We start from the raw sequence: 27,034 nt of genomic DNA on the forward strand, positions 1-27,034 counted from the left end.
AATGCTAGCTTAGAATAACTTCCTGCTTGCCACGGTTTGCCTTGGCAACAGCCTTGGCAAGCTGCTGGTTGCTAAGCTAGCATTGGACAAAAGCTTTTAGGGGAGGGGCATAGCTACTGGCTAATTAGATCTTGAATAATCCTGGGCACCCTGGGTTAATATGGCTTAATTTCCACGAATGACTGACACAAGGATAATTATTTACTTCTTTTGTTCAATAAAGTTTTCAACCTTGTTTACAGAATTTAGGGCGAAATCCGGTGTTTTATTGTAAACCAGGTGACACCACAGAACACTCTGCTTGGTCATGATTATTAAGAGAGAAGTGAAACCACAATCATGCAATTAGCCAGTAGCTATGCCCCTCCCAAAAATCTTTTGTCCAATGCTAGCTTAGAATAACTTCCTGCTGCCAAGGTTTGCCTTGGCAACAGCCTTGGCAAGCTGCCGGTTGCTAAGCTAGCATTGGACAAAAGCTTTTAGGGGAGGGGCATAGCTACTGGTTTTTTGACCCCCATCCAGTTGGTAAGCTGTTTTAATGACATCACACGCACGTCCCTTACAACTACACTACAGGATTTAGCAGATCTCCCAATGGATCATTGATTTGATATCAATCCATGGTCATTCCTATAATACATGCTGTTGACAAATCGTCAGTCGTTTAGAGGTGTGAACTTAAGGTTGTTTCTGATTGATACATGTGTGTGTGCGTATCCTCCTGATCACAAGACAGGCCAGACGCCGTGGTTCCACGTGCAATGAGCGTGTGTTTGACATAATTCTCAGCTTCAGTACCAAAACGGGAGCCTTATTCATTCCAAGTCCAAATACTGGCTGGGGGGATTTCTGCATGTTACCTGTAATTAATATTAGCATGTTAATGGGGGGGGGGGGGGGGTTGTTTCTAAGGCATGACATACAGGCATAATTAATGGATCCTGGAATTCTAAATGAGGGGAAAGACAGTTTAAGGTACTGTACAATAGAACTCTTAAGGACCTTTTTGGTGAGAAAAATACTTGACATGGACCATATTGAGAATTTCATTACTATGGCAACACGTAACGCCAACAAAAATACACAAGAAACATGATTTTTCTTTTCAAATGTAATTAAGACCTGATCAACATTCAAAGAGTGCTGTGACCATTCAAAAGCTGAGACAACAAAAAAGAATCACGTTTTACTGTTCCACTTTTTGCCACTGTTGGGCTAAACAAAACAATACAATTCACCAATCGTCGCATTCTAAGAAACTACAGTTTGACCATTTTGAAGTGTTTCGTTACAGCGTTTGGTACAAGGATATCAAAAAGCGCTGAGATTTTCTCCTTGGAAATATTTGGGACAAAATGGCTTTGGGAAACATGGCTTTTCCATTCAACAATCCAAACTAAACCTAATTGTGAATATCAATTTCTCAGCATATCTTTGGCTCAGCAATTATGCTGAATAATAACCAGGAATTCTGAGAAGCGAGGGATTAAGCGTAGAAAAGTTGAGAGAAAGCCCTTGTTGGCAAGATATGTTGAGATCTGTAACCCAGTGATTGTTACTGTACATGTCACCTCATGAATATGTAAAAATATGCATCTTTGCACATTGACCATAGAAACTTCAAAATAGCAAAGTATTGACAAAATAGCGTGAATGTATGTATATATAAATGGATGTCCGTGAGGACTGTAAAAACATTTATGGGTTTCATGTTGGCTGAAGCAACACTGAAGGCAACACGTGAGTCTATGCCTATAGTTATGGTTCTCGACCTAGGGGAACAGGAATCTTCAGAAGGTCGAGCTAATTCATGAAATCTGAAGAAATATGTCTAATATACAAATGTATTCTCTCCATATCTGACTGACTGACTGGGATATACAGGTATGGCCTCAGACTTTAGGGGTGAAAAGTTGTAGCTTCTACTGTAGGTCTTTGAATTAAATCGAGTAACTTCAGACTGGAAAATAAAACATATATAATTTGATGTCACGATTTCACCGTTCTATTTGTATAGCTACAGTATACACAAGTAACAAAGGTTTACAAGAAGGTATGACTTAATCTTTGAGGGGTGGGTTGCACAATCTAAAGTTTTGAGAACCACTGCGATGGCCGAGAAGAGTCAAAACACACCCAGGAGGGTTTTACGGATCCCACATCATACACTTAGAAGGGATAGTTTGGTCTCAATTTAAACATTTCAAATATAACTACTACAAATAGAGCTACTATAATGTTACCCAGTGCCATTTACAGGAATGATAAGTGATCTCTGTAACTACTGACTACACATTCAGGCCATGGCTATACAGAGCTGGATTTTTCATATATCCCGGTTTTTCAGATATCCACGTAAAAAAATATCTAGGTCCACAAGAAAGATATCTAGGTCTAAAATAATCTGAGTCCCCAGACCTCCACTGTACTGGGGGACAATCACACACAGTTAAGTCTTAAGAGATATCCGGGTACCGTGTCTACACGGATCCAGTGAATCGGATATTTTTCAATGTCTTCACTTATTTATCCGGTTTAAAAAATATCCAGCTTCGCGGCCGAAATATCCAGCTTCGTGTGGCTGCAAGCCCCAACAGCACAAAAAAAATGTCTAGCTTCAGAAATATCCAGCTCCGTGTAGCCATAGCCTTAATCCTCAGTCTCACATGAATGAAAAGGGTCCATTTTGGTGCATTTTCACAGTAACACTGAGGTTTGTATTGTGTATTAATGTATGTCAAGAAAATCCACCCTTGACTGACATGTCTATAATTACCGAAACATCATATACACTACAAAAGAAATGTAAGTTATATTACACACAAATTATTGTGAAAGTCAATTTCTCACAATAAAAAGGGCCACAAAAAAAACAACAACCAAAATGACCGAAATCTAACAAAAACAATGGAACATTCAATAAAAATAATAGCAGCTGCTTAATCACCCCCCACATAAAAGATTCTAAGTGCACACTTAAAAGTCCATATAAACCACAAAAAGCTTCACAGTATAGAAGTTAATCAGGCCGCTCCGTAACGAACGAACCGGGACCCACGCCGCTTTAACAGTCCCAGCTGAAACATGAGACCTGTCACCTGAGGTGGCGAGCTGAGGGACACATGGGACATCCAACAGGCTTGGAAAGCGCACCTCGAGGGCAGCTCAGAGCACAGGTAGACACGTCTGATAGGGATGGACGAACAGAGCTGCTGCGGAGATCTCTTAGGCCTAGAATTATTGAATGCTTTAACCAGTGAAAAATAGCAGATATACAAGCTCACAGCGCGGCACCGAGTGCCGCGCTGCGAGCTTGTAGATCTGCTATTTTTGAAAAAGTCGTGAAAATGTGTGCAAATCTTTGAATATATGTATTTTTAAAGCGGACGTTTGTAACTCGAATTTTGCTTCCGGGGGGTCCCTGTAACTAAATATTTTGAGATGGGGGTCCGTGGCCAAATACATATCATTCTGAGGGTCCTTAACATGAAAAGGTTTGAGAACCACTGACATAGTAGTCTCTCAAGAACAGACTAGCTGAGTAGTTAAGTGAAAAGGACCTTTTCTTTGACGATGGCCGGCCAGATTGCTGACATAGAAACATGGGTTTTTCAAAAAATCTTAGAAGGATTCAAAAGACACTTATAGAATCGGGTCAAAATTCTAATTTTCACGATTTTTCAAAAATAGCAGATCTACAAGCTCGCAGCGCGGCACTCGGTGCCGCGCTGTGAGCTTGTATATCTGCTATTTTTCAATAGTTAAAGCATAAAATAACGATACACAATAAGGTGTACCCATCAAGAGAACACTTAAGCCCTGTTTCATTCTCAGTCCTATGACGGTGTCGCGTGGCGAACACTAACCGATCTCCATGCTCACAACGCGTTGCACCGAGTTCGTAGATCTCTTAAAAACAAGAAGAAGAAATTCACCTATTCACGCCAGGTTGAAAGAGATGGGACCACCGTGCCACCCTCACCTAAGCGCCTGCAACTTTCCTCAACCACCGTTTTAAGACAGGTTAGATTCAAGTCACATTCAGGCTATATAATTCAGCACTAATGCTGAATTACTAATATAAGCCAAGATAGGGATTAACCACTTGAAACCCTAGCGTCCGTATTGTGGGGGGAAAGCTTTAGCAGAGAAAAATAGCAGGTCGACAAGCTCACAACAGAAAAGACACTAGTATAGAGCCCTGAGGGACTCCGGTCCAACCATACAGGGGTTTAAGTGGATGTAACCCTCTTACGAGTCCAGTGGAAAGCTTTCCTCTCCCGGCGCAGAGACACAAGATGTTCTGAGAGGTTCATGAGATCAAAAAGAAACACATCGTTGCTGTCGGGCAGAAACCTTATCTCCATATTTTAACCTTGTTTTTTTGTAAATTAAATTTAGGCCTAGAATTATTGAATGCTTTAACCAGTGAAAAATAGCAGATATACAAGCGCTGCGAGCTTGTAGATCTGCATTTTTTTTGAAAAAGTCGTGAACATTTGTGCAAATCTTTGAATATATGTATTTTCAAAGCGAATGTTTGTAACTCAAATTTTGCTTCTGGGTGGTCCCTGGAACTAAATATTTTGAGATGGGGGTCCGTGGCCAAATACATATCATTTTGGGGGTCCTTCACATGAAAAAGTTTGAGAACCACTGACATTGTAGTCTCTCAAGAACAGACTAACTGAACTCCAGTTAAGTGAAAAGGACCTTTTCTTTGACGATGGCTGGCTAGATTGCTGACATAGAAACATATATATTTTTTTTTTTAAATCTTAGAAGGATTCAAAAGACACTTAAAGAATCGGGTCAAAATTCTAATGTTCACGATTTTTCAATAGTTAAAGCATAAAATAATGATACACAATAATGTGTACCCGTTCTGAATGGGTTAACACACTGCTTGATCATACTATTACTACAGTGTCAAACAAAAGCATCAAAAGTAGCAGATAAACAAGCTGGAAACGCAGTGTGTTTCAGACCTTTTTAGATGTTACTTTTGCCATTTTTTTTAATATGAATCCTGAAAAGCTACAGTTTTGGACATAATGAGGTCTCCACCCGAAAGAAGAAATGAATAGCTGAAGCTATGTGTGCATCAGTCTGAGCGTGGCTCTGCTGTTTTAACATGGCTATTTTCACAATCATTTTCTTATCAAAAAAACTAAAACAATCATTTCATTTGTAAAAAAAGAAAATCAAAAAAATGTTTCCAGTTAAGAGTCGCAAACGTTTCAGTCACTGAACCGGGAAACTAAAAGGAATTGTATTATTGCAAATAATATTTAGTCATCCAAGCCCTGTTCTTGGTGTCAGACAAGCCCTGAGATGTATTTTGTGTGTGTGTGTGTGTGTGTGTGTGTGTGTGTGTGTGTGTGTGTGTGTGTGTGTTTTGCATGCAACTTATTTATGTATGCATGTTTATAGATGCTGTTCTTTCCTGTCATACGTCCGTCCGTCCGTCCGTCCGTCCGTCCGTCCGTCCGTCCGTCCGTCCGTCCGTCCGTGTGTGCCTGCCTGCACGTAGTCACTGGCAACATCCTGATTTGCCACAGTATGTGTGCGCCTGTATTTCAGTCGGTGGCAGGCCATATGGGCAGGGGATGAGCCTCTGTGTTAAACACATATTGGTCCAGGCTGAGGAGCTGGGGATCATCAGAGAAGAGCAGGTAGAGGTACTTCAGTGTCTCTCCCAAGAAGAAGCTCTCCATCTTGTCTCTGGGACTGGGGTATTCCGGGTCACGCACATTGTTGATGGAAGTGTAACCGCCAGAAGATACCTGAGGGGCAGAGAGACACGTTGCACAGATTTAGGGGCGCAACAGTTAGATTTGCGTTTGTCAACGGGGAAGGTACTGTACAGCCCGCCAGGGGGCGTACAGTAGAGAAGTTCGGGGGCCGTTGGAAGCAATAGTTTTTAACCTCTTAAGCCCCAGGGGGGTCCAGGTGAAAAATCCGCCTAAAATGTATACTCAAATTGGAACAGTTGTGGACACAAAACTACAATGATTGTGGCTACTCTTGACCCACCACATGTAAGCGAACCCCTGAAAATTCACAAATGCATTGTAATACATCACATTTCTCTTACCAAATTGTCCTGCTGTGATCATTTACCTAGGAAAAGATGATTGAATAAGACCTCTGCCTATGGAAATTTTGCCTTCTGAATAGTGAATGAGCTTCAAGACCTCATTGAAAACATATATAGTCAATGGAGAACTTGTTCACCAAGGTGTCATCAATTGATAGGCAAAATTGTATGAATATATTCCAAACTATGTAAACTCTACAGATGTTTTAGTGAGAGTAGTGCTGTAATATTAGTAATGTTAAAGTATAGGGTGAAAAATGATAAAAACGAGTAACAATAAGTTGTAATAATACTGTAATATGAGTAATGCATGGATGAAAAGTACAATGGCAGCTGATTACTATGCTGTAGGCGCACTATTGACCAAAGTACTGACAGGATACTCACCTTGGTGTACTTATTGAAGCTCTTCAGAATCTCCCAGCCCCAGTCCCTGTACTTCTCATCTTTAGTGAACCTGTACAGGTAGAACAGGCTTTCCACCGTCTCTGGACGTAGCAGGTTGTGTCTGTCTGCAAGCTGAGACACAAAGATGGAGATTCCAACAATAAAAGCTCAACATTACATGCTAGGTATGAAGTAGAGCTCTGCATCGGGAGCGGGATCTAGCTGTACCCACGGGGTCGCGACGCTAATCTTGTGGCCAGTACACAAACACCTGCGGTCGGGAACAGGCGGTCAAAATCCTGCACTGTCCCGCAAATAACCAGATATACTGTAGAGCACCTGGAGGATGTTCTCCTCTGAATGTGGCCATAAGATTTATAATTTCCCCTACTACTCTCGTGACAATCTCTTCCATCACAATCTGACGGTGGTCTCCACAGTTTACCTTGACATCCACATCCCGCACGCTCCCCTGGTGCATGTTGAAGTGCACGATCTCTGGGCTGAGGCCCGTCTCCATCTGGGCATACATCTGGTAGCAGGTCTCCATCAGCTGCTTGGCCAGGTCCATGTGATCCGCAGGCAGGCCGTTGTGGGCCCCCAGGGCCAGGGTGCCTGGCAGGAAACACACCAAGTGGTCCTAGAAAAAAGAAAAAAAAAGAAAAAAGAGGTATTTGCAGTCACGATCATGCAGTGTTGATTTCGTCGACTAAAACTATGACGAAAAATCTTTGTCAACTGCGTTTTTTTCACTGACGAAAACTAAATAAAAACTAAGCTGTGATGACTAAAACTAAGACTAAATATATTGACAATTTCGTGAACAAAATAAAAACTAAAACGTTAGGGAGGGACTAGTGGAGGAGACATTTTATGTTGGGTTTCTCTCAGGTGTTGCGTGCTGAAAATAGCCGTGAGCTTGTAGATCAGCTATTTTCAGCACACAACCAAGTGTAAAATCCGTCATTACGATGCCATCAAGGCCTGCCAAAATACATTTTAGTCGACTAAATCAACTGTAAATTTAGTCACCTAAAATCTTATGATATTTAGTCGACTAAAATGTGACTAAAACTAAAACTTTTCAGGTGACTAAATTATGACTAAAACTAAATTACTTTTTATTCAAAAGACTATGACTAAAACTAAATCAAAATTTCACTGCGATCATGACATTTTACATGGTTCCAGTACAGTACAGTGGTACATACCATTTTGGGGCTGAATTGACCATGGGAGACCTCCCCGACAAAGGTGAGACCATTAGGTGAGGACTTCTGCAAAAGGTTTTTCTTGACTCCCTCAATTGCCTGTAGGTAGTCATCCCGAAACCTAAAGGACACACAGAGAATGACACCAGGCTAGGAAATGTGATCTCATTCAGTGGTCCCCAAACTGTGCGACGGGACCCCCAGGTGGGTAACCACATGAATTTATTTTTTTTGGAAACAGAAGTAAAAGAAAAAGACCATTACTGCATCAAAAGTAATCAACAAACTATTGGCAAATTGTCAATTAATATAAGAAAGAAGCAAAGATTAAGCGCTCACAACATTGTGAGCTTGTAGACCTGCTATTTTTACAATATTTATCTGTGGACACGAGTCAAACTAAATGTAGTGCCTCAACTCCTACATTCCATGTGCTTGTCAGGGTGAGGGGTCCCCAGTTCACATATTATTATTTTAGTGGAGTCACGGCCTGAAAAGGTTGAGAAGCACCGATTTAATTCATCAACCACTTCCATTTATCTGAACAGGCAGGTTGGCTTCTAGGACAGAAAAGACACTCAGTCTAAACAGTGTTAGGTTTCCATTTTCCTACCAAAGAGTCCAATTGATTCCATTAATCTATTACCACCCACAGACAACAAGTACCAGCTTAATGGAGGTAGGTGGGTGGTGTTAATTCCCTCATTTGCACAGTTCCAATTCCACAGCTTGTACGATGAGGAATAGCAAAAAGCAAGCTCTTGCTTTGTCACAAGGAATCCAGTGTTGTTGCCAACTAATCTCAGCCAAGAACCCGAGGCAAATGCAAAAACACAGGCTCAACAAACACTTCAAATATTGAAAGCAGCCCAACCACTCCTCAACCTGTGCCTATTGGTCTGTGTCTGTCTGTGTGTCTGTGGTAGTAGACGTAGTTGTGCACGTAGAGTGACGCAGTTATCACTAGGAAATATTCATAGATAGATAGATACTGTAGATAGATAGATACCTTTATTAGCCCACGGGGGAAATTCAGTTGCCCAGAGGCAGCACAGCAGTTTAAGGTTACAAGTTACAAAGAAGTAAGAAAAAGAAAGAGTACTGTAGTGTACAGTCCAAAGAGCAAGCACAAAAAAAGAAAAAAAAAAACATTAAGTGCTCATGTCTCAAGGTGGTACTGGCTGTGATACTGGTTTGGCTCACTCTCACAGGTTGTAGGGAGTAACGGTTGACTGCAAAATCAATCCATCAAACTTATTTTTGCAGTAACTCTGTTACTGAGTAGTTATACGTCGATGTCAAGGACAAATGCCTGTAGCCATTCTATTTGGAGAACAAAGTCACTTCTATATCCTGAACTGAGGTTGGTTAATGTTTCCCAAAGGACAAAGGACACAAAATACAGAGTAAAAGTGACGACGAAAGCATTAAACAAGAGCCATGGCAACAGGAGCTTGTGTAGGAGCTTGTGTGCAGGCAAGTATAAGCATGTGGCCGAGTGCAAATGAAAGTGAGCATTTCTGTGTGTGTGAGTCAGAGAGACTGAGCGAGTGAGTACGCACGCACTAACAGGCAGGCAATACGATTTTCACCTATGACCGCATAGAATGGAATAAGCCAGCTGCCGACCGACAACAGTGGCGGCAGTGGCTCAGGGGTAGAGTGGCTGCTTGGCAACCGGAAGGTTCCCAGTTCGATCCCAGAGTTAGTGGCGAAGTGTCCTTGAGTAAGAAGCTGCTGAACCCCTAATTGCTCGCAAAGTGCAAGTTGGTGTCTTGCATGGTTTTCTCTGCCATCTGTGTTGTGAATGTGTGTGTGAATTAGGGCATTCACCAAATATTCGAATATTCGAATATCAAAGTCACTATTCGACGTTGTTCACCGAAGTAGAATATTCGCTTTTTTATTTTGTATTGTTTTCTCTTTAAAAATATATAGTTTATAAAGCTTGGCTAGATATGCAGTCATAAGAATGAGTTGTCAATGCCCCTGGTCGATGAATTTGTTAATGCTCTATACCAGGGGTTCTCAAACCTTTTTAGGCTGTGACACCCAAAATAAACATATTTGAACTGGGGACCCCCATCCTGACAAGCACTTGGAATTGTAGGTATTACATTTAATGTGACTCGGTTCCGCAGATAAATATTGTGAAAATAGCAGATCTACATGCTCACAAGAGCATGTAGATCGGCTATTTTCACAATGTTTGCCTCTTGCTTACTTAATATTTCACAGTTTGGCCAGTCCTGTCGAATATTCGACTATTCGAATACTTTGAGGTCGAATAATTCGAATACTAAAAATCACTATTCGTGAATGCCCTAGTGTGAATGGGTGAATGTAATGCACAATCTATGTAAAGCGCCTTGGATGAAGGTGCTATATAAATGCACCATTTACCACAGTGGTTTAGCTGAAAACCCCAGAAGACGATTTTGGGATCCAGATTGAGTGACCCTAAGTATTAAGTCAGACTGTCAGTACTGTATGGCAGCATTCACAACGTGGAAAACACACAGGGAGGATTGGGGACGGTGAAGAGGATAAAACAAGTTCAAAATAGGCAAACAACATCTAGCAAATAAAAATTTCAACAAACAAAGTAAATAAACCGTACCGTAAGTAAAAAAAAACAACTCACTGGGTCTCTTTCTTGCCTCCCTGGATCCACTGCTTGAGCAGGTATTCATAGTAGCTGTCGGCCCTGGCGCCCAGTGTGTAGATGCCCTGATGAGTGAACTGCCCACTGTTGGTGTTGATGAACATGGGAACCAGACCGTCCAACTTGGCGTCCAGCTTATGGACCTGATTGGTGACCTCCTCCACCGCTGCCTGGAGAAGGGAGGAGACAGGAGTTGACCTTTATTACCCACCACCATTAATTAAGCAATATTACACAAGAATTATTGCGACTCCTTGCCTGCCAAACCACAACCACAATTCTCACATGGCCCTCTTCTAGCGCCACCATGAGGCCGATTCTTGCAAAACACATTTTTGGACACTGCTCCTAAAATGTTTGGCCTAAAATCACGCAAATCGGTACACAGTATGTCTACACTCATGTCATCAACATGGATCTGTCCCATATAGCGCCACCATCAGGCCGATTTTTTCAAACACATTTTTGGAAACTGCTCCTACAGATTTTGCCCTAAAATCTCGCAAAATCGGTACACAGTATGTCTACACTCACCTCATCAACATGGGTCTCTCCCATATAGCGCCACCATCAGGCCGATTTTTTCAAACACATTTTTGGACACTGCTCCTACACATTTTGCCCCAAAATCACGCTGCGACCTGACGGTCGCTTATCTCCCGATTAGGGAGTCTTACTGGTATAATGGTAGCTGGTAGCTTGTAAGAGCCTCAATGTCTCCACTTGGCCTGCTAGCTGACACCTGATTGTTATGATTCAGCTTGTCCTTTACGCAGCAAGTATTCTGATCCCTGTGCTTCTTGGTAGAACTACCACCGACCTGAGTGTTATTGTACTTCTCCCATGATATTATGTACATTAAAGCATAACCATCACCACCTCGAATATTGTCTGACTCCTATTGCATCATCAACTACTGATTGATCCAGAATTCCACGCCAGTGTGCTTTGCCATCATTATTGCCAGTGATGTGGTAAGGAACAAGGTGCTTGCGCTGTGTTCCTTAAGCCCGTGGTTCTAAACCTTTTCAGGCCGTGACCCCCAGAAAAATCATATTAGAGCTGGGGACCCCTCAACCAGACAAGCACTTGGAATTGTAGGTGTTGAGGCATTACATTTGTTAGGTTCCACAGATAAATATAGTTAAAATAGCCGACTTGTAGATCAGCTTTCTTTTATTGTTTGACGATTTGACCCCCAAAAATTATGGTTGTGAACCACTGCCTTAAAAGAGAATTCCTGGCTAGCGTTTTTATTACTGTAATCTGAGGGGTACAATGCAATTTTCTTTATAGATATATTTTTTGGGTGTATGACAACATCATACTGTCCACAGTGTTTGTACTTATTGAAGTCTTGTCAAACAAGTTTTCGCCTGTGATGTTATCCAAAGTCCCCTTGCTTTGAGCCACCGTAGTCCACTACGGCGTCCCGCTGCAGTAGACTCGAGATAAAAAAAAGTGAGGTACCTGGTACTGTGGGTCCTCTGTGAGGCGGCTGAGTTCTCTGAACTCCAGCTGGATGCTGGTGACCTCGGCCACGGTGCTGTCGGAGGTCCAGCGGGGAGGGTGGGCCGTGCCTTTCCCGATGTTCACATCAGAGTAGGGGATCTTGGATGGGGTTTTGAACGCCGGCATCAACCGCGACCCAATGTCTTTCTGCACAGTTGTTAAGAGGAGGAAAAGTGATATTAAACCCCCAAAATGATATTTATTTGGCCACGGACCCCCATCTCAAAATATTTAGTTCCAGGGACCCCCCAAGCAAAATTTTAGTTACAAACGTTCACTTTGAAAATATATATATTCAAAGATTTGCACACATTTTCACGACTTTTTCAAAAACTCGCAGCTACCGCAGGGTTCCCCAATAGGCGGCCCGCGGGCCGCACTGTCTGGCCCACACCAACCAGTAATAATGGTGGTATAAGAGCAGCAACAACACTAGTATATCGTCGTTGTCGGGTGGAAATCTCTATCTCCAAATGTGTACGTTCTCTCGCAAATCATACAAGGCTGTCGCACAAAAGTAGTGAAAACAGCAGATCTACAAGCACACAACGACGAAAACTGTCGCTGGAGTAGTGGGAACACCACCGTCGCCCCCTGCAATGTTGTGGCCCTCGGCTTGGTACCCGGGACATAATTCGGCCCTTGGGGAAAACTAATTGGGGAACCCTGCTCTACCTCCTGAGCCACTGCCACCCACATGTGTGTGTGTCCATATCTGCGGTATGTGACAGTGCATTGGCAATCGATCAGCGTGTTCAGGTTTCAGTATCCAGCAAACACAGAGTGTGTGCAACCAACTGTGCGTGCATACATGTATGTTTGAAGTATGTAGCTGTGTCAGTTTCTGTGACGACAGTGTTACTGTATATGTCTGTGTGTGCTTGCTCATATGTTGCGTTGCATTGCAGTTAGGGATGGGTATCGTTTGGATTTTTACGAGTCCGGTTCCGGTTCTGCTCATCGGTTCCGGTTCTAAATGGTTCCTATTTCGGTTCCAAAATGGTTTAGTTTTTACACAAAACATATATTTTTCATTTAATTTTAATGTTTAATTTACAGTTTTAATGAATCATTTAAAACATATTTTTTTAATTTAATTGTAATGTTTAATTTATAGTTTTAATTAATCATGCAATTGAAATCATATTTCAATGTCTTCAGCGATACTCTTATTCTGAAGAGATTAAGAAGTCGACCACCGTCTGGAAGTATTATTTGCATTACGAAATCGAACGCCGTCTGGAAGTCTTATAGCCCCATATAGAACCTCACCCGTCGCTGCATACTGTTGTGCTCCGAGATGAGGTCCTAGAAACATGGCCTCTGGAATCTTGCGACAGCCTCCACATCACAGTTGGAAAACACACAAAACGAAATTTTATCCAAAAAGTAACGGCAGTTCCGAGCTCCCAGACTGTAAAAACCTCACCTCGGTACATAAAACATGAACCGCGGCATGAAACAACCCCTTAAAATCGCTAGTTTTGTCAGCCGGTAATGTTTACAAGCCTGGAAATGCAGCCAGAATGGCAGCATTAGCACCCTCTCTGGTCGAACGTAGCCCCAACCGTCGCTGCATTCGAACAGACATTCGACCAGAGGGGCCGCTAATGCTACCATTTCGGCTGCAACTTCCAGGCTTGTAAACATTACCGGCTGACAAAACTAGCGATTTTAAGGGGTTGTTTCATGCCGCGGTTCATGTTATATGTACCGAGGTGAGGTTTTTACAGTCTGGGAGCTCGGAACTGCCGTTACTTTTTGGACAAAATTTCGTTTTGTGTGTTTTCCAACTGTGATGTGGAGGCTGTCGCAAGATTCCAGCGGCCATGTTTCTAGGACCTCATCTCGGAGCACAACAGTATGCAGCGACGGGTGAGGTTCTATATGGGGCTAGAAGTCTTATTGCTGCTAGCGCAACATATCTTATTCTGAAGAGATCGGCCACCGGATATGTTAGATTTGCCAGCCGTCATGTCCTTATCGGTTCTGTCCCGGTACCGAATTTAGGTACCCATCCCTAATTGCAGTGTTTTTTTGTTGACTCACCGCTTTGTCCAGGAACATGGAGTCTCCGGTCAGATGGTAGGTGCTCAGCAGGCCTCCCAGGATACGGATGGTGCTCTCAAAAAGGTTCACGTCCACATTCTTGTTGAAGGACAACTCTGTGGACACCCACGCCTTTGCTTCCTCAAACTCTGATGGAATAATGGTCACAAGAATACAAACCATTTGAGGGATTTAGCTACAGGGAGGGACATTGTCAGCCAAAATAGAAACATTAAAAGGTAGGGCAATATATAAGGGACAACTTCTGATGTACATACGCCACCATTTCTAGACAATTATTTTCCAATAGAGGGTATGTGTATGACATGATGACATCATCATCATCATACCCGGATGTTATGCGGGAATGCCTACTGAGTGGCAAAAAACTACTTTCTGGCCTTGACAGCCCATACATCCAAACAGAAAAGTCCTATCTAATTGAATTAAACAACATTACACAACGTTAAACTCACATTGCCACTCAATTAGCCAGTAGCTATGCCGCTCCCCTAAAAGCTTTTGTCCAATGCTAGCTTAGCAACCGGCAGTTTGCCAAGGCAAACCTTGGCAAGCAGGAAGTTATTCTAAGCTAGCATTGGACAAAAGCTTTTTGGGAGGGGCATAGCTACTGGCTAATTTGCCATTCACTTTATGCATGCCCATACCCTTTATATACAATTGACTTTCCAATATATACTCTCCACAGCCGTGCAATAGACTTTACAATATGCTTTCCACGGCCGTGACAAATCAACACAGGAACCCATTAAAAGGAAAAGAAGGTTCGATATATACTGTACCTTGTTTCAACCCGAGGACCCACATGGTGTCCAGGGCATCAATGAGTGTCAAGCCCAGACCAAACCACTCCCCGAACGTCTTGGAGATGGGCCTGAGCTCATCGTGGCCCCAGGCAAAGTCTTTGTAGCCTTTCCATGCATGTCTGAAAGCTTCCCGTACTGCCTCAAGCCTATTGGCTTCTGCAACACACGCACACGCACACACACACACACACACATTTACCCTGGTGACCATCAAATTAGTCCATCTACACAGTATATGATTTGCGTTCCATGTCTTCATTGCATAGCTACTTAGTGAATCAATTGATCTCCTTAGTAATACATTAATCTGTGACATAACTTCATTTTGATTCGAGGCAAAACAGTACATAAAATAATAAACCAATCACGTGGATTCTTGAGATCGAACGGTGCGGCTCCAATGGATCATATCTGTCGTCTATTTGACAAATCCATGAACCAACTTCAGACACGTTTTCAGCCTGATTAAAGCCCTTTTGACTTCCATTATAGAATAAGCCCTTCACTATGCCCCTCCCAATAAGCTTTTGTCCAATGCTAGCTTAGACTATGCCCCTCCCAAAAAGCTTTTGTCCAATGTTAACTTAGAATAACTTCCTGCTTGCCAAGGCAAGCAAGCTTTTGTCCAATGCTAGCTTAGAATAACTTCCTGCTTGCCAAGGCTGGGAGAGGCATAGTGAAGGGCTAATTGAATACATTTTAATATTTCAAAAAGTATGAAAAACAAGTGGAAAAAAGAAAAAGCTAATACTGGAGGTACTTCTGTGGCCTACTGAATCCAAGATGGCGCCGTATCAGGGCGACACGCTGAGAGCTGCTCTTGCCTTATTGCTTGTCTTAATGTTGTATGTCACTGTCTTTACACAAAACGCATCTTGTACGATTACCTATGATCGCCAAACTTTACTGGACATGAGATTTGGTGCTCCAGACGTCTGGATGCCTCGGGATTTGCCGAGAGAGCTACACATCAACAACCCGGATCCACCATGGCGGAGTGGCCACAGGAGGAAGAGAGGAAAGCGAGGTGGTGCCCTGGTGAAACTACGAGGACGCCCCACTCGACCACCGATTCCCAGCATGTTGTTGGCCAACGTCCAATCTATCGTCAACAAGATGGACGACCTCCGAACCCGGTTGCGCTCTCAAAGGGACATAAAGAACTGCTGTGTGTTTTGCTTCACGGAGACGTGGTTGAACCCCGACGTTCCTGACAGGGCGGTACAACTAGACGGCTTCTCTGTGTTCCGCACGGACCGTTCCACGGCAAACACAGGAAAGACTAAAGCGGGCGGCGTTATGTTTCACATTAACGACTCTTGGTGTACTAATGTGGATATAGTCTCCCAGCACTGCTCGCCGGTGTTGGAACATCTAACACTACGGTGTAGACCGTTCTACCTACCCAGGGAGTTTCCCTGTGTGTTGCTAACGGCTGTATATATCCCACCAGAAGTGAGTGCATCGGAGGCTCTTGACGAGCTGAGCGATGTCATCTGCAAGCAGGAGAATAAGCAACCGGAGGCCATATCAATCGTGGCGGGGGACTTTAATCACTGCAACTTGAAATCGGTGTTGCCACACTTCTATCAGCACGTTAAGTGCACAACAGGGAAAAACAAGACGCTTGATCACTGTTATTCCACCATCAAGGCTGCCTACAGAGCGATCCAACGGCCCCACTTTGGGAAATCTGACCATCGAGCTGTGCTACTGCTACCTGCCTACAAGCAGAGAATGAAGTGCGAGCAACCCACGGTGAGGTCTGTTCAGTGCTGGTCCACAGATCACATATCCAAACTTCAGGGCTGCTTTGAATCGACAGAATGGTCCATCTTCAAAGACTCAGCCACAAGTTTGGATGTCTACGCTGACACTGTCACCAGCTACGTTAAATTCTGTGTGGATAATTGCATCCCAGCGCGAACCGTTCGCTCTTATCCCAACGAGAAGCCGTGGATTAACTATGACACTCGTCTGAAGTTGAGAGAGCGCCGAGCCGCCTTTCAATCTGGGGACGAGGAACGCTATAAAAAAATCCAGATACGACCTGAGAAAGGCGATCAGAGACGCTAAGAGACAATATAGGGACAAACTGGGGAACAACTACAGTGGCTGTGACTCACCGCGTATGTGAAGAGGGCTGCAAGCGATTACGGACTACAAACCGAAGCCTGCTGTTATTAACACCTCGGACTCTCTACCGGACGAATTGAATAACTTTTTCGCCCGCTTTGAAACTCACAACACGGACCCAGTTACATCGGTGCGGGGAGCACCCGGTGCGGTGGACCTACAGGTGACACAGCGAGATATGAGTAAAACTTTTAAAAGCGTTGGGACTCATAAGGCGGCCGGCCCTGACGGGATAGCCTCTCGTGTCCTTAAGTTGTGCTACGACCAGCTTTCGGGGGTCTTTACTGACATTTTTAATATGTCCCTGTCATTGTGTGTGGTGCCATTGTGTTTCAAGGAAACCACAATTGTACCCATAGCAAAGAAAAAACCTGTCGCCTGTCTTAATGATTATCGTCCTGTCGCTCTGACCTCTGTTCTTATGAAGTGTCTGGAAAAAATGGTTATATCACATATAACGCACATTATCCCTGCTGTTTGCATACTGTTCTAATAGATCAGTCGATGATGCTATTTCTCTCGCACTACACATTGCCTTGAAACATCTGGAGAAAAAGAACTCTTATGTCAGACTACTTTTTATAGATTACAGCTCTGCCTTTAACACGATTGTACCATCTAAGCTTGTGTTGAAACTCAGGGGTCTTGGTCTTGGCAGTAGTATCTGCAACTGGCTGTTTGACTTTTTGACAGGCAGGCCACAATCTGTGCGAATAGGGAACAAGCATTCATCTAAGATATTGACCAGGACTGGAGCGCCCCAGGGCTGCTGCCTCAGTCCCTTGTTGTATAGTCTGTTCACCTATGATTGTGTTGCCAGGTGTGGTAATAATTCTATTATCAAGTTTGCGGATGACACCACGGTTATAGGACTAATATCCAACGATGATGAGAGGGCCTATAGGAGGGAAATTGAAGAGCTAACCCTATGGTGCCAGAATAACAACCTCTCTCTAAATGTCAGTAAAACAAAAGAGATCATCGTTGACTTTAGGAAGTCTAAAGTCAATCACAGTCCCTTAACCATAAATGGTTCACCTGTAGACATAGTGGACAGTTTCAAATTCCTGGGTGTATACATAACAAACTCACTCACATGGTCTCTAAACAGCAAAGGTATCCTTAAGAAAGCGCAGCAGCGACTGTACTTTCTGAGGCGCCTCAGGAGATTTGGCCTGAGCACCAAGGCTCTTGTAAATTTCTATCGCTGTACCATAGAAAGTGACAGGATGCATCACAGTGTGGTTTGGTAACGTGACTGTTCAAGACAACAGAGGATTGTGAAGAGAGCTGCTAAAATTATTGGCACAGAATTACCACAGCTACACACAATCTATAACACACGCTGTAAGAAAAAGACAGAGAACATCTTAAAGGACAGCAGTCATCCCGCCCATTCCCTGTTCTATCTCCTCCCATCCAAAAAACGTTACCAGAGCATCACATCGCACACCACTCGCCTCATTAATAGTTTTTATGCTCAAGCAATCAGGTTGCTTAACGAAGAGATGAAAGCGAGACGTAGGTAGTCATGTGCACTGTACGCAGTTTTTAAACTGTACACTGTTACACTGTATGGTTTTTGTTGTTTTGGGTTGTCTTGGGTGACTTGTTGTTGTCTTGTTGTTTTGTCTCGTGTGTGTAATAAGGCTGAGAGTGCTCCTGTCACAAGCATTTCATTGTATATCTGTACCTGTATGGATATGCGTGTGACAAATAAACCTGAACCTGAACCATCCTGCAGATTCACAGCGCAGTAAAGGAAGAGAACAGATACCTGAAACCACAGTGGGCGGTTTGTCTTGTGGATCAGCAGGCGGTTGCTCTTTGTTCTTCTCTCCATCCTTGGTGTCCACAGTGGCCTGTTGTTCAGCATCAATCACTGCTCCACGCCAACTGCAGACAGCCATAAGGACACTTCCATCAGTTAACTCATTTCCTGCTATGCATATAGCCGTTTCGGACTCTTTAGGCCCGCCTCCTAACTGTATCTGTCCGTATTTCCTGTTTTGACCAGATCTAGGTTTCCATATCCGGTCTGAGGCCGCGTCATAGCTCCGCTCCCATAGGTTTGCATTGTAAACAAAGGAAGGAGCTGCACGGCCATAACATCGTCTTTTTTCATGCAGATTTTTTTATTTGGAAGCCGTTTGATTCTTTTACCCGCCTGGCATATGATCTGCGCACATATCGTCTGCTATGTGCGCGACATGCCCTCGCAGGAACATAGCGCACAGCTCGGCGTTTTACATGAGTTTTACTGTAAACAGCGGCAGATACAGCCTGACAACGGATATTTCTTTTTCCAATGGGATTGTTTTTTTGGAAAGCTGCGGTCCGGTCTGCAACGCTGGTACATGTTACATGCACAGATCGTGCGCGATGCGTGCACGTGCCCACGTTAAAAGGTAAGGACAATTTGGCAGTTGCTGAGTTCAGGCTATGTTTAAAATGGCAGAGAAAAAGTTAAAACAATGCACAGCGCATCGTGCCGTGAGCTTGTAGATCTGCTGTACACAAAAAAGGTACGGTGAAATGTATATCTCACCTGATCACTCCACCGTCCTCCCCAACTTTCTTTCCTTCCGGTCCCTTGACCTCCTCCGGCGTTTCTGAGGAGGTGTTGCCTTTCTTCTGCAGTCGATTCTGCAGGACAGGTGGCCCTCGCTTGTGGGGCAATCTCTTCGGTTTCTAAGAGAAGGTCAGATTATATTACACAAGTGTCCTTGCATTTGAACAACTTTCAAGTTGGTGTACCTAGTTTAGGCACGTCAATATATTATTTGTTTTTCCAAATATATTAAGATTGGAATAAGGAAGGTAACATACCGTATCAACATCTGAAGGAACCTCTGGCAACAGAGGTGGGCCATCTTTCTCGGGAGGTGGGCCATCTTTCTCGGGAGGTGGACCATCTTTCTCAAGACCGGGTAATGCACCGGGTATAGCAGGCCTCGGGCCTCCGTCATTCCCTCCATCTTTGTCCTGTTCTCCCCCAGTAAAGCCTGAATACATACAGGATTCAGAACACACCAGTTTAAAAGCTGTTTAGCTGCTTGTAAGACAAGTGTCAACAGTGCTGATCAACAATAAATAACTCATCACACTCTTGTCGAGAAGCTGTTATTTTTGTCAGTCAACAGTTGTCTTACGAGTGTGAAACAACCAATCAAATATATTCATAAAACACAATAAAAAGTAATGTGACTATCATAGTTGCCCCATTGCCTTATGTTTACATTTGTGATTCGCTGGACTTTGACTTAACCCATTTAGAACGGGTACACATTTTGTGAATCATTATTTTATGCTTTAACTATTGAAAAATAGCAGATATACAAGCTCACAGCGCAGCATCGAGCTTGTAGATCTGCTATTTTTGATAAATCGTGAAAATTTGAATTTTGACCCGATTCTATACGTGTCTTTTGAATCCTTCTAAGATTTTTTGAAAAACCCATGTTTCTATGTCAGCAATCTGGCTAGCCATCGTCAAAGAAAAGGTCCTTTTCACTTAACTGAAGCTCAGTTAGTCTGTTCTTGAGAGACTACTATGTCAGTGGTTCTCAAACCTTTTCATGTGAAGGACCCCCAAAATGATATGTATTTGGCCACGGACCCCCATCTCAAAATATCTAGTTCCAGGGACCCCCCAGAAGCAAAATTTGAGTTACAATCATTCGCTTTGAAAATACATATATTCAAAGATTTTCACACAGATCTACAAGTTCGCAGCACTCGGTGCCGCGCTGTGAGCTTGTATATCTGCTATTTTTCACTGGTTAAAGCATTAGATAATTCTAGGCCTAAATGGGTTAATTTGTGTTACAAGCTGACATTGTGTTCAGTTCAGTCTTGACTCACTGACTGACTGCCTTACCTTGGAGGTATTCAGTGACATCGGCATAGGAAGAAAGCCCACAGATCAGCAGGAGAACCACCGTGAACAGGATGAGGCTCCGCTGTAACCTGGACAGCTGCTTCCATTTCTGAAGTCACAGTAACAAACGGGTAGTCAACAGGATTACCATCAACAGGGTTACCACACATCAGCCTTCACAGAAAGTTTCTTGCTTATTCAAATATAATGTGCACTGTAAGGCCAGGCCTCCACCAAAAAGACGGCGTTGTGCCGGCGTAGAAAAATGAACCGGGCGAATTTGGGCGTCCAACGTCAACGTCGGCAGTGGAGCACCCTTCATTGATTAAAACGGGAGTGTTCCCAGCGTTGACGTTGACACGACGCTCGACTCGCACGGTGGAGCCGGGGGGTAATATAGCAGCACCATTAAAGGATGTTTCTAAATTAAGGAGCTTCCTTTTTGTTATTTTTGTATTATTTTTATCCTCATACAATGATTGCAGCTGTTCAGTATGATGTGGGACATGCACATGATCTACCATCTCAGTGTTTCTCAAACCTTTAAATTCCAAGGGTCCATTTAGACCCCCCCAAAAGGAACCCACAGAGTCCCTGGAATCCACTTTGGGAAACACTGCACTACAGCTGCTGTATGTTTGTAGTCAAGTGTACATTGTGCATTCAGTTGTACTATTGACCGAATTCACCTAAAAGCCTATGGGGCTGTTAAGTCTGACATCATTTTGTAGGCAGAGGAGAACTTTTGGGGCCAAAAGGCCCAAGCGCCCGTGAATCTAGCGCCCGTGAAACTATGTTTACCATTTACAATTTTTTCTTCTCTTTGTTGTTGAAAGGAAAGTGGTAGAATTATACTTTAGTCGTTATTTTTGTCTCGGATGTTGCGGCAGCAGGTCGCAACATCATCTCAAATTTAATGCAATTTCCGAATAGAACAGAATACGGCTAGCATGATCAAGAACACAAGATAGTAAAAGGCACAAAGCGTTATAATTTACTTTACAGTTCAAAATAATGACTAATCAAAAAAAAAACTAATCAGTCTGGAGCCGCACAAAATTATAAAAGCCTTAAATATTGTCGTTGTCGGGTGGAAACCTTGTATGTCCAAAATTTCGTTTTATATTTATCATTTAAAAAATGAACTAAACTAGCGAAAACGATCTACAAGCGATCTACAAACGATCTACAAGCACACAACGCCTCGCACCGCGAGGCCTTGTGTGCTTGTAGATCTGCTGTTTTCACTACTTTTGTGCATCAGTCTTGTATGATGAAGCAGGGCTTTACTTTGCGAAAAAAAATAAAAAATAAATAAACATACAAATTTGAAACTTGGAGATGCCCGACAGTGATGATAAAAAAATCGTTAAAACAAAAAATACATTTTTTCCCCCTATCTTTTTCCATTTTCATACATTTTTGAAAAAGCTCCAGGGAGCCACTAGGGTGGCGCTAAAGAGCCGCATGCGGCTCTAGAGCCGCGGGTTGCTGACACCCGAGCTAAGCTAACCACTGACATGATTCAGATTTGTAATTAAAGACTTTCCCACACTGCCTGTTGTGTAAAGCCATTGATACTTAGTCATACACAATGTTGTATCATATCACTTTACACTACAGTGTGAATGGAGAATTACGTCACCAATGAGCCCATGTCAATAGCAATAGAGTGTCAGTTTTCTGGTTGATTCAAGAAAAGTCTAAAAAGGTTAAGGACAGAATAAAGTTCTAGCTCCTTTCGGAACCCCTCACTCCACTGCTACGCAGCTCCGAGATGGGGTTCCTACTGGTCGCATGCCGGAATCCTGTTGCTGGATCGACGATCCGCCGTTAGCGATCACTTCTTACCTTTGATGAACACTCTATCCAAAAAGTGACGGGCCTCTGTTAAACTATAATCGTTTTACTTCTTTATCGTGGAAGAAACTCGAAGCACTGGGGTGAAATGAAGACTTTATATCGCTCAAAAGATCAGCCGGTTCTGTGTTTTTAGACATTCCGGAAGTTGCGGCCGCATAGGAAAACATTACTGCCTCCCCTGGTCACGTGGTATATACACAAGTTACACAACGGGGAAAACACAGAACCGGCTGATCTTTTGAGCAATATAAAGTCTTAATTTCACCCCAGTGCTTCGAGTTTCTTCCACGATAAAGAAGTAAAACGATTATAGTTTAACAGAGGCCCGTCACTTTTTGATCATCAAAGGTAAGAAGTGATCGCTAACGGCGGATCGTCGATCCAGCAACAGGATTCCGGCATGCGACCAGTAGGAACCCCATCTCGGAGCTGCGTAGCAGTGGAGTGAGGGTTTCTGAAAGGAGCTAATAAAGTTCCTAGTTTTACTCCACAATAGAAGAGCAAGGCTAACCTTTGACTATACTACTTGTACTTTTAACAAACCTGCTAAAAGTATTCAGTACTATCAATCAATAAAACAAACACTAGAAGTGACACCTCATCCAAGCCTGACAGCATGAAACTCAAACAATTCATTGCAGGATTGTACTAGCCGTCTATGAAAGCCTGTGGTGCAAAAGTGGGTCATGCAAGGCGAGCTGCCTGCCAGTCAGTGTCATCTAGCAGGCGCAGCAGGTCTATCAGGTAATGTGTACTGGTGTACAGGGGCGTCAATTGGGTATGGCAGGGGTATGCAGCTGCCATACCCTGGGGGTCCAGGCAGGGGGGTGAATAAGTTACTTTTAAATATAAATCCATGAATGTCTCTTTGTCTATCTGTGATGGTTATTATGTGGTCAATTACAGTAAAATAACTACAAATGCTAAATGTAACAAAATGGTCACTTTAACAAGGTATTATAATTATATTCTCCCCATCTTGACAACGTGGTATATTCCCAGGTTCCGCAGGTCAGCTGCACAGGTGCAATGCATTATTGTTAATTGTGGCACGTTTACTAACGTGCCAAGTTTAGCTGCACTTGAACAACCGTTCCAGTCTGCAATATCCAGCCCAAGAAACCGTAGAAACGGGGGGAAAATAAAATGTACTTCTTAAAATAAATGTATCATTCCTGTTGCTAAGGTATGGCAACATGACTTGCGCGCGTGCAAGACACCAGTCATGTTGCCATACCTTAGCTTTTTCTGAACTGACGCCACCACAGCTGGTGTACGAGAAGGAAACATGACCACACAAATCAGCTTCACGTAAAAGCTTTACTTGTAAGGTTTTACGTACCCTCCAGCAGGACTGCCTCCGCCACTGTTTGCTATTGTTGTAGTTAGCGCTGGCTGGCTCAGTGAAGGTTACAGCTACATAGTCCTTCCTGGATGGTGGGAGCATGTCTCCGAGAGCCTGTCACACAAATAAGGCTCAAGCATGTGGAGACACAGCCAGCCAGACAGACAGCAGCAGCAGCACGAAAGCGGTTGCAAATGAGAGCTGACAGCAAAGGCACCAGCTAGCCATAAATTATAACTTCCAGTAGAGGGTGCTAATATGCGGAGGTTACGTCTCTCCTGGAGTTATAAGCCAGAGTCATATGGCTCTCGCTGGATGAGCCCCAACGTCCATACTACGCTCAAAACATGTACATATCAATAAGTTGCTCACCGATCCGTCGAAACAGCGTTATATCTACCGGATCGCCCACTCGTTGGCATGTGTTAGTCCATATGTTTCTAATAAATTAATGTTTACTAAAACTTCTTTGAGTCTCATCGCTTTCCTTGTTTTTGAACTGCTTGGGTAAAATGGCCGAACATATCACGCGAGATGAGTAAAAGCCTGGCTACGCGAGGCTACATATCACGTGACGTTGATCGCCGTTGCGATTTGCTCATACTAGGACATGACGTTTTTGTATGCGGAAGTATTCCAACGTTCTGTAGTTCTGAAGCGCTCTATATGCGGAAACATTCCGACGAGGAAACGCGAGTCTCAGAGAAGTTTTAGTAAACATTAATTTATTAGAAACATATGGACTAACACATGCCAACGAGTGGGCGATCCGGTAGATATAACGCTGTTTCGACGGATCGGTGAGCAACTTATTGATATGTACATGTTTTGAGCGTAGTATGGACGTTGGGGCTCATCCAGCGAGAGCCATATGACTCTGGCTTATAACTCCAGGAGAGACAAAACGTCCGAGTATTAGCACCCTCTGCTGGAAGTTATAATTTATGGCTAGGCACCAGCAGTGGTGATGGAGCACCCATACTCATGCATTTCTACTAGGCCAACAGTGGTTCTCAACCAGTGGTCCTTGAGGGGGGTTCCAGGTGGTCCCCAGCAAAATGATGAAGAGTTGATAACCAAATGGACCCTTACAGACATTTAAAATGAAACCAAACGGACCCCAAGAGTTGGATTATTGTTAAACATCTGCATTATAATCAACAAGAAGTCTACACAATTAGAGAATGTAGAACTTTTTATTATTATTATTATTATTTTGGTCAACGTTTGCTTGTTTTCTCTCTCCACATCAATACAGCATGCATAGATGGAATTGTGGACACAATCTTATCAAAATATTCTTTTGGGTCTGCATGTCTGATGGTGGTGGTCCGTGCTCAAATGCAGAATAAATAATGGACCTGATATGAAAAAGGTTGAAAACCACTGAACTGCAATGTTCTTTTTTTTTAATCCAACACATGGATGTTGCAGAAAACATCTGCCTATCTAACATAGTGATGAAGATGAAATTACTCAAACACCCATTCATCAACAGGCTTTCTCGCTCGCTCGCTCTCTCTCTCTCTCTCTCTCTCCTTTTCTTCTGTCACGGATCCGTCCGTGGCTCTTATGATCTGAAGCAAACAACATATTCATGAAATCAAGTTAAAATGTACCTTTCACACTGTAGTATTGTTGGCGCAGCCTTTCGCAGGTCTCTGACGACAAGTCCTGCTCTGAACGTCCGGGCGCTATGCCTCTCGTCCCCGGTTCACAGCTCGACTACAGACCGAGGCATGGTGCGAGGCCTAAACAACACCACACATCAACCGCTACTAAAAGTAACAGTCGAGCTCTTCTGGGGTACAGGGGAGACATTCCTCAATTAAAACATGTGTACTGTTGTGTTGGAACAGCGTGTAGCGGCAGCAGGTCGCAATCGCATCAATAAAACGTTCATATAGCTACCTTGCGAAATGTTTTTTTATGTGTGTATGTCAACAGCAGCGCCAGCAACAGTCTACCACTCGTTGGTGTCCATTCACTTCAACAGTCCGCCGTAAGCGATGTCCCCCGAAACAAACTACACAGATCATGTGTGTGTCATTCGTATATGGTGTATCGTGTACATATTACACGAATTGTAAAGAAAATTAATCGAAAATCCACTTGTGGCTTCTTGGAATGCCAGGCTGTTGTTGTCCCGTGTGCTCAGTCAGTGTTGCTGCTTGTAAACTGACAGACAGCTGGGTTGCTCCTACTACCTCTATAAACGACAACAACTCAATATGCATCATGTGGTGGTGGGTGGGTGGTAACAGTGGGTACTACACCCACTACTATGGGAAGTGTGCACTCTTCATATGCTGCATAAAAGCTTAATTAGTCTGGAGGATAGTGACGAAAATCGCTCACTTTTTCATACAAGCGTGACATTTGGTACATTTGTACAGTTTGGGGCCCTGAACATTTTCAGATATGGAGCCATCGCAAAACTGTCCCCCTGGTGGCCATGACAGGCAAGCCATGTTACTTTCCACCATTACCAATTAATGTATTTTGCATCATAACTCCTAAACAAAACATGATAGGACAGAATAGTTGATTGATGTCTAGACCTATGTTTTTATGGTCAAGGATTCCATTGATATCATATACAACATCATAAACCGTTCAGGTGAATAGTTAATGGTCAATTTGGTGATGTTGTGAGGTAGTCTGCTGGTTTTGTCTGAACATTTTTCACTTTTTCATAAAAGTATGAAACATGGTACACACTTGTACAGTTTGGGACCCTGAACATTTTCAGATATGGAGCCATCGCAAAAACGCCCCCTGGTGCAGCCATGGTGGGCATTTTAATATCAGCCATTACTAGATAATGTATTTTGTGTCTTATCTCCTGAACCATACATGATAATACAGAATATGTGATGTCTACACCTATGTTTTGATGGTCAAGGATTCCATTGATAATCTGTACAACATCATAAACTGTCCAGCTGAATAGTTAATGGTCAATTCAGTGATTTGAGAAGGAAATCACAATATGTTGCCTCTGTTGAATACATTTGGTTTCATTGTCTTGTTATGTATTTCTTAAGCACATATATTTC

The 27,034-nt window shown here is 43.1% G+C and overlaps 1 protein-coding gene across 4 annotated transcripts in view; it reads right to left on the reverse strand.

Moving 5' to 3' along the window:
- The window catches only part of man1b1b (mannosidase, alpha, class 1B, member 1b), a 182,198-nt gene extending 156,061 nt beyond the window's left edge, over positions 1-26,137 (reverse strand). The window contains exons 1-15 of one of the 4 annotated variants that reach the window (XM_080739482.1): positions 25,887-26,137; positions 25,595-25,726; positions 23,973-24,089; positions 20,768-20,876; positions 19,717-19,892; positions 19,436-19,578; positions 18,665-18,783; positions 14,728-14,907; positions 13,925-14,073; positions 11,834-12,022; positions 10,343-10,533; positions 7,699-7,819; positions 6,933-7,127; positions 6,488-6,619; positions 1,110-5,786 (exon numbers count right to left, since the gene is read on the reverse strand). In XM_080739482.1, coding sequence (XP_080595608.1) covers positions 5,580-5,786; positions 6,488-6,619; positions 6,933-7,127; positions 7,699-7,819; positions 10,343-10,533; positions 11,834-12,022; positions 13,925-14,073; positions 14,728-14,907; positions 18,665-18,783; positions 19,436-19,578; positions 19,717-19,892; positions 20,768-20,876; positions 23,973-24,077 — 2,016 coding nt within the window. In that variant the 5' untranslated portion in view covers positions 24,078-24,089; positions 25,595-25,726; positions 25,887-26,137 and the 3' untranslated portion in view covers positions 1,110-5,579. Of the gene's footprint in view, positions 1-1,109; positions 5,787-6,487; positions 6,620-6,932; positions 7,128-7,698; positions 7,820-10,342; positions 10,534-11,833; positions 12,023-13,924; positions 14,074-14,727; positions 14,908-18,664; positions 18,784-19,435; positions 19,579-19,716; positions 19,893-20,767; positions 20,877-23,972; positions 24,090-25,594 lie in introns of those variants that run through there. The other 3 variants (XM_080739481.1, XR_013962612.1, XM_080739483.1) reach the window with 3 other exon arrangements.
- Between the last annotated feature and the right edge of the window lie 897 nt (positions 26,138-27,034).

The sequence above is a fragment of the Nannobrachium achirus genome, assembly GCF_963921795.1.
Source record: "Nannobrachium achirus genome assembly, chromosome: 12".
Lineage (NCBI taxonomy): Eukaryota > Metazoa > Chordata > Actinopteri > Myctophiformes > Myctophidae > Nannobrachium > Nannobrachium achirus.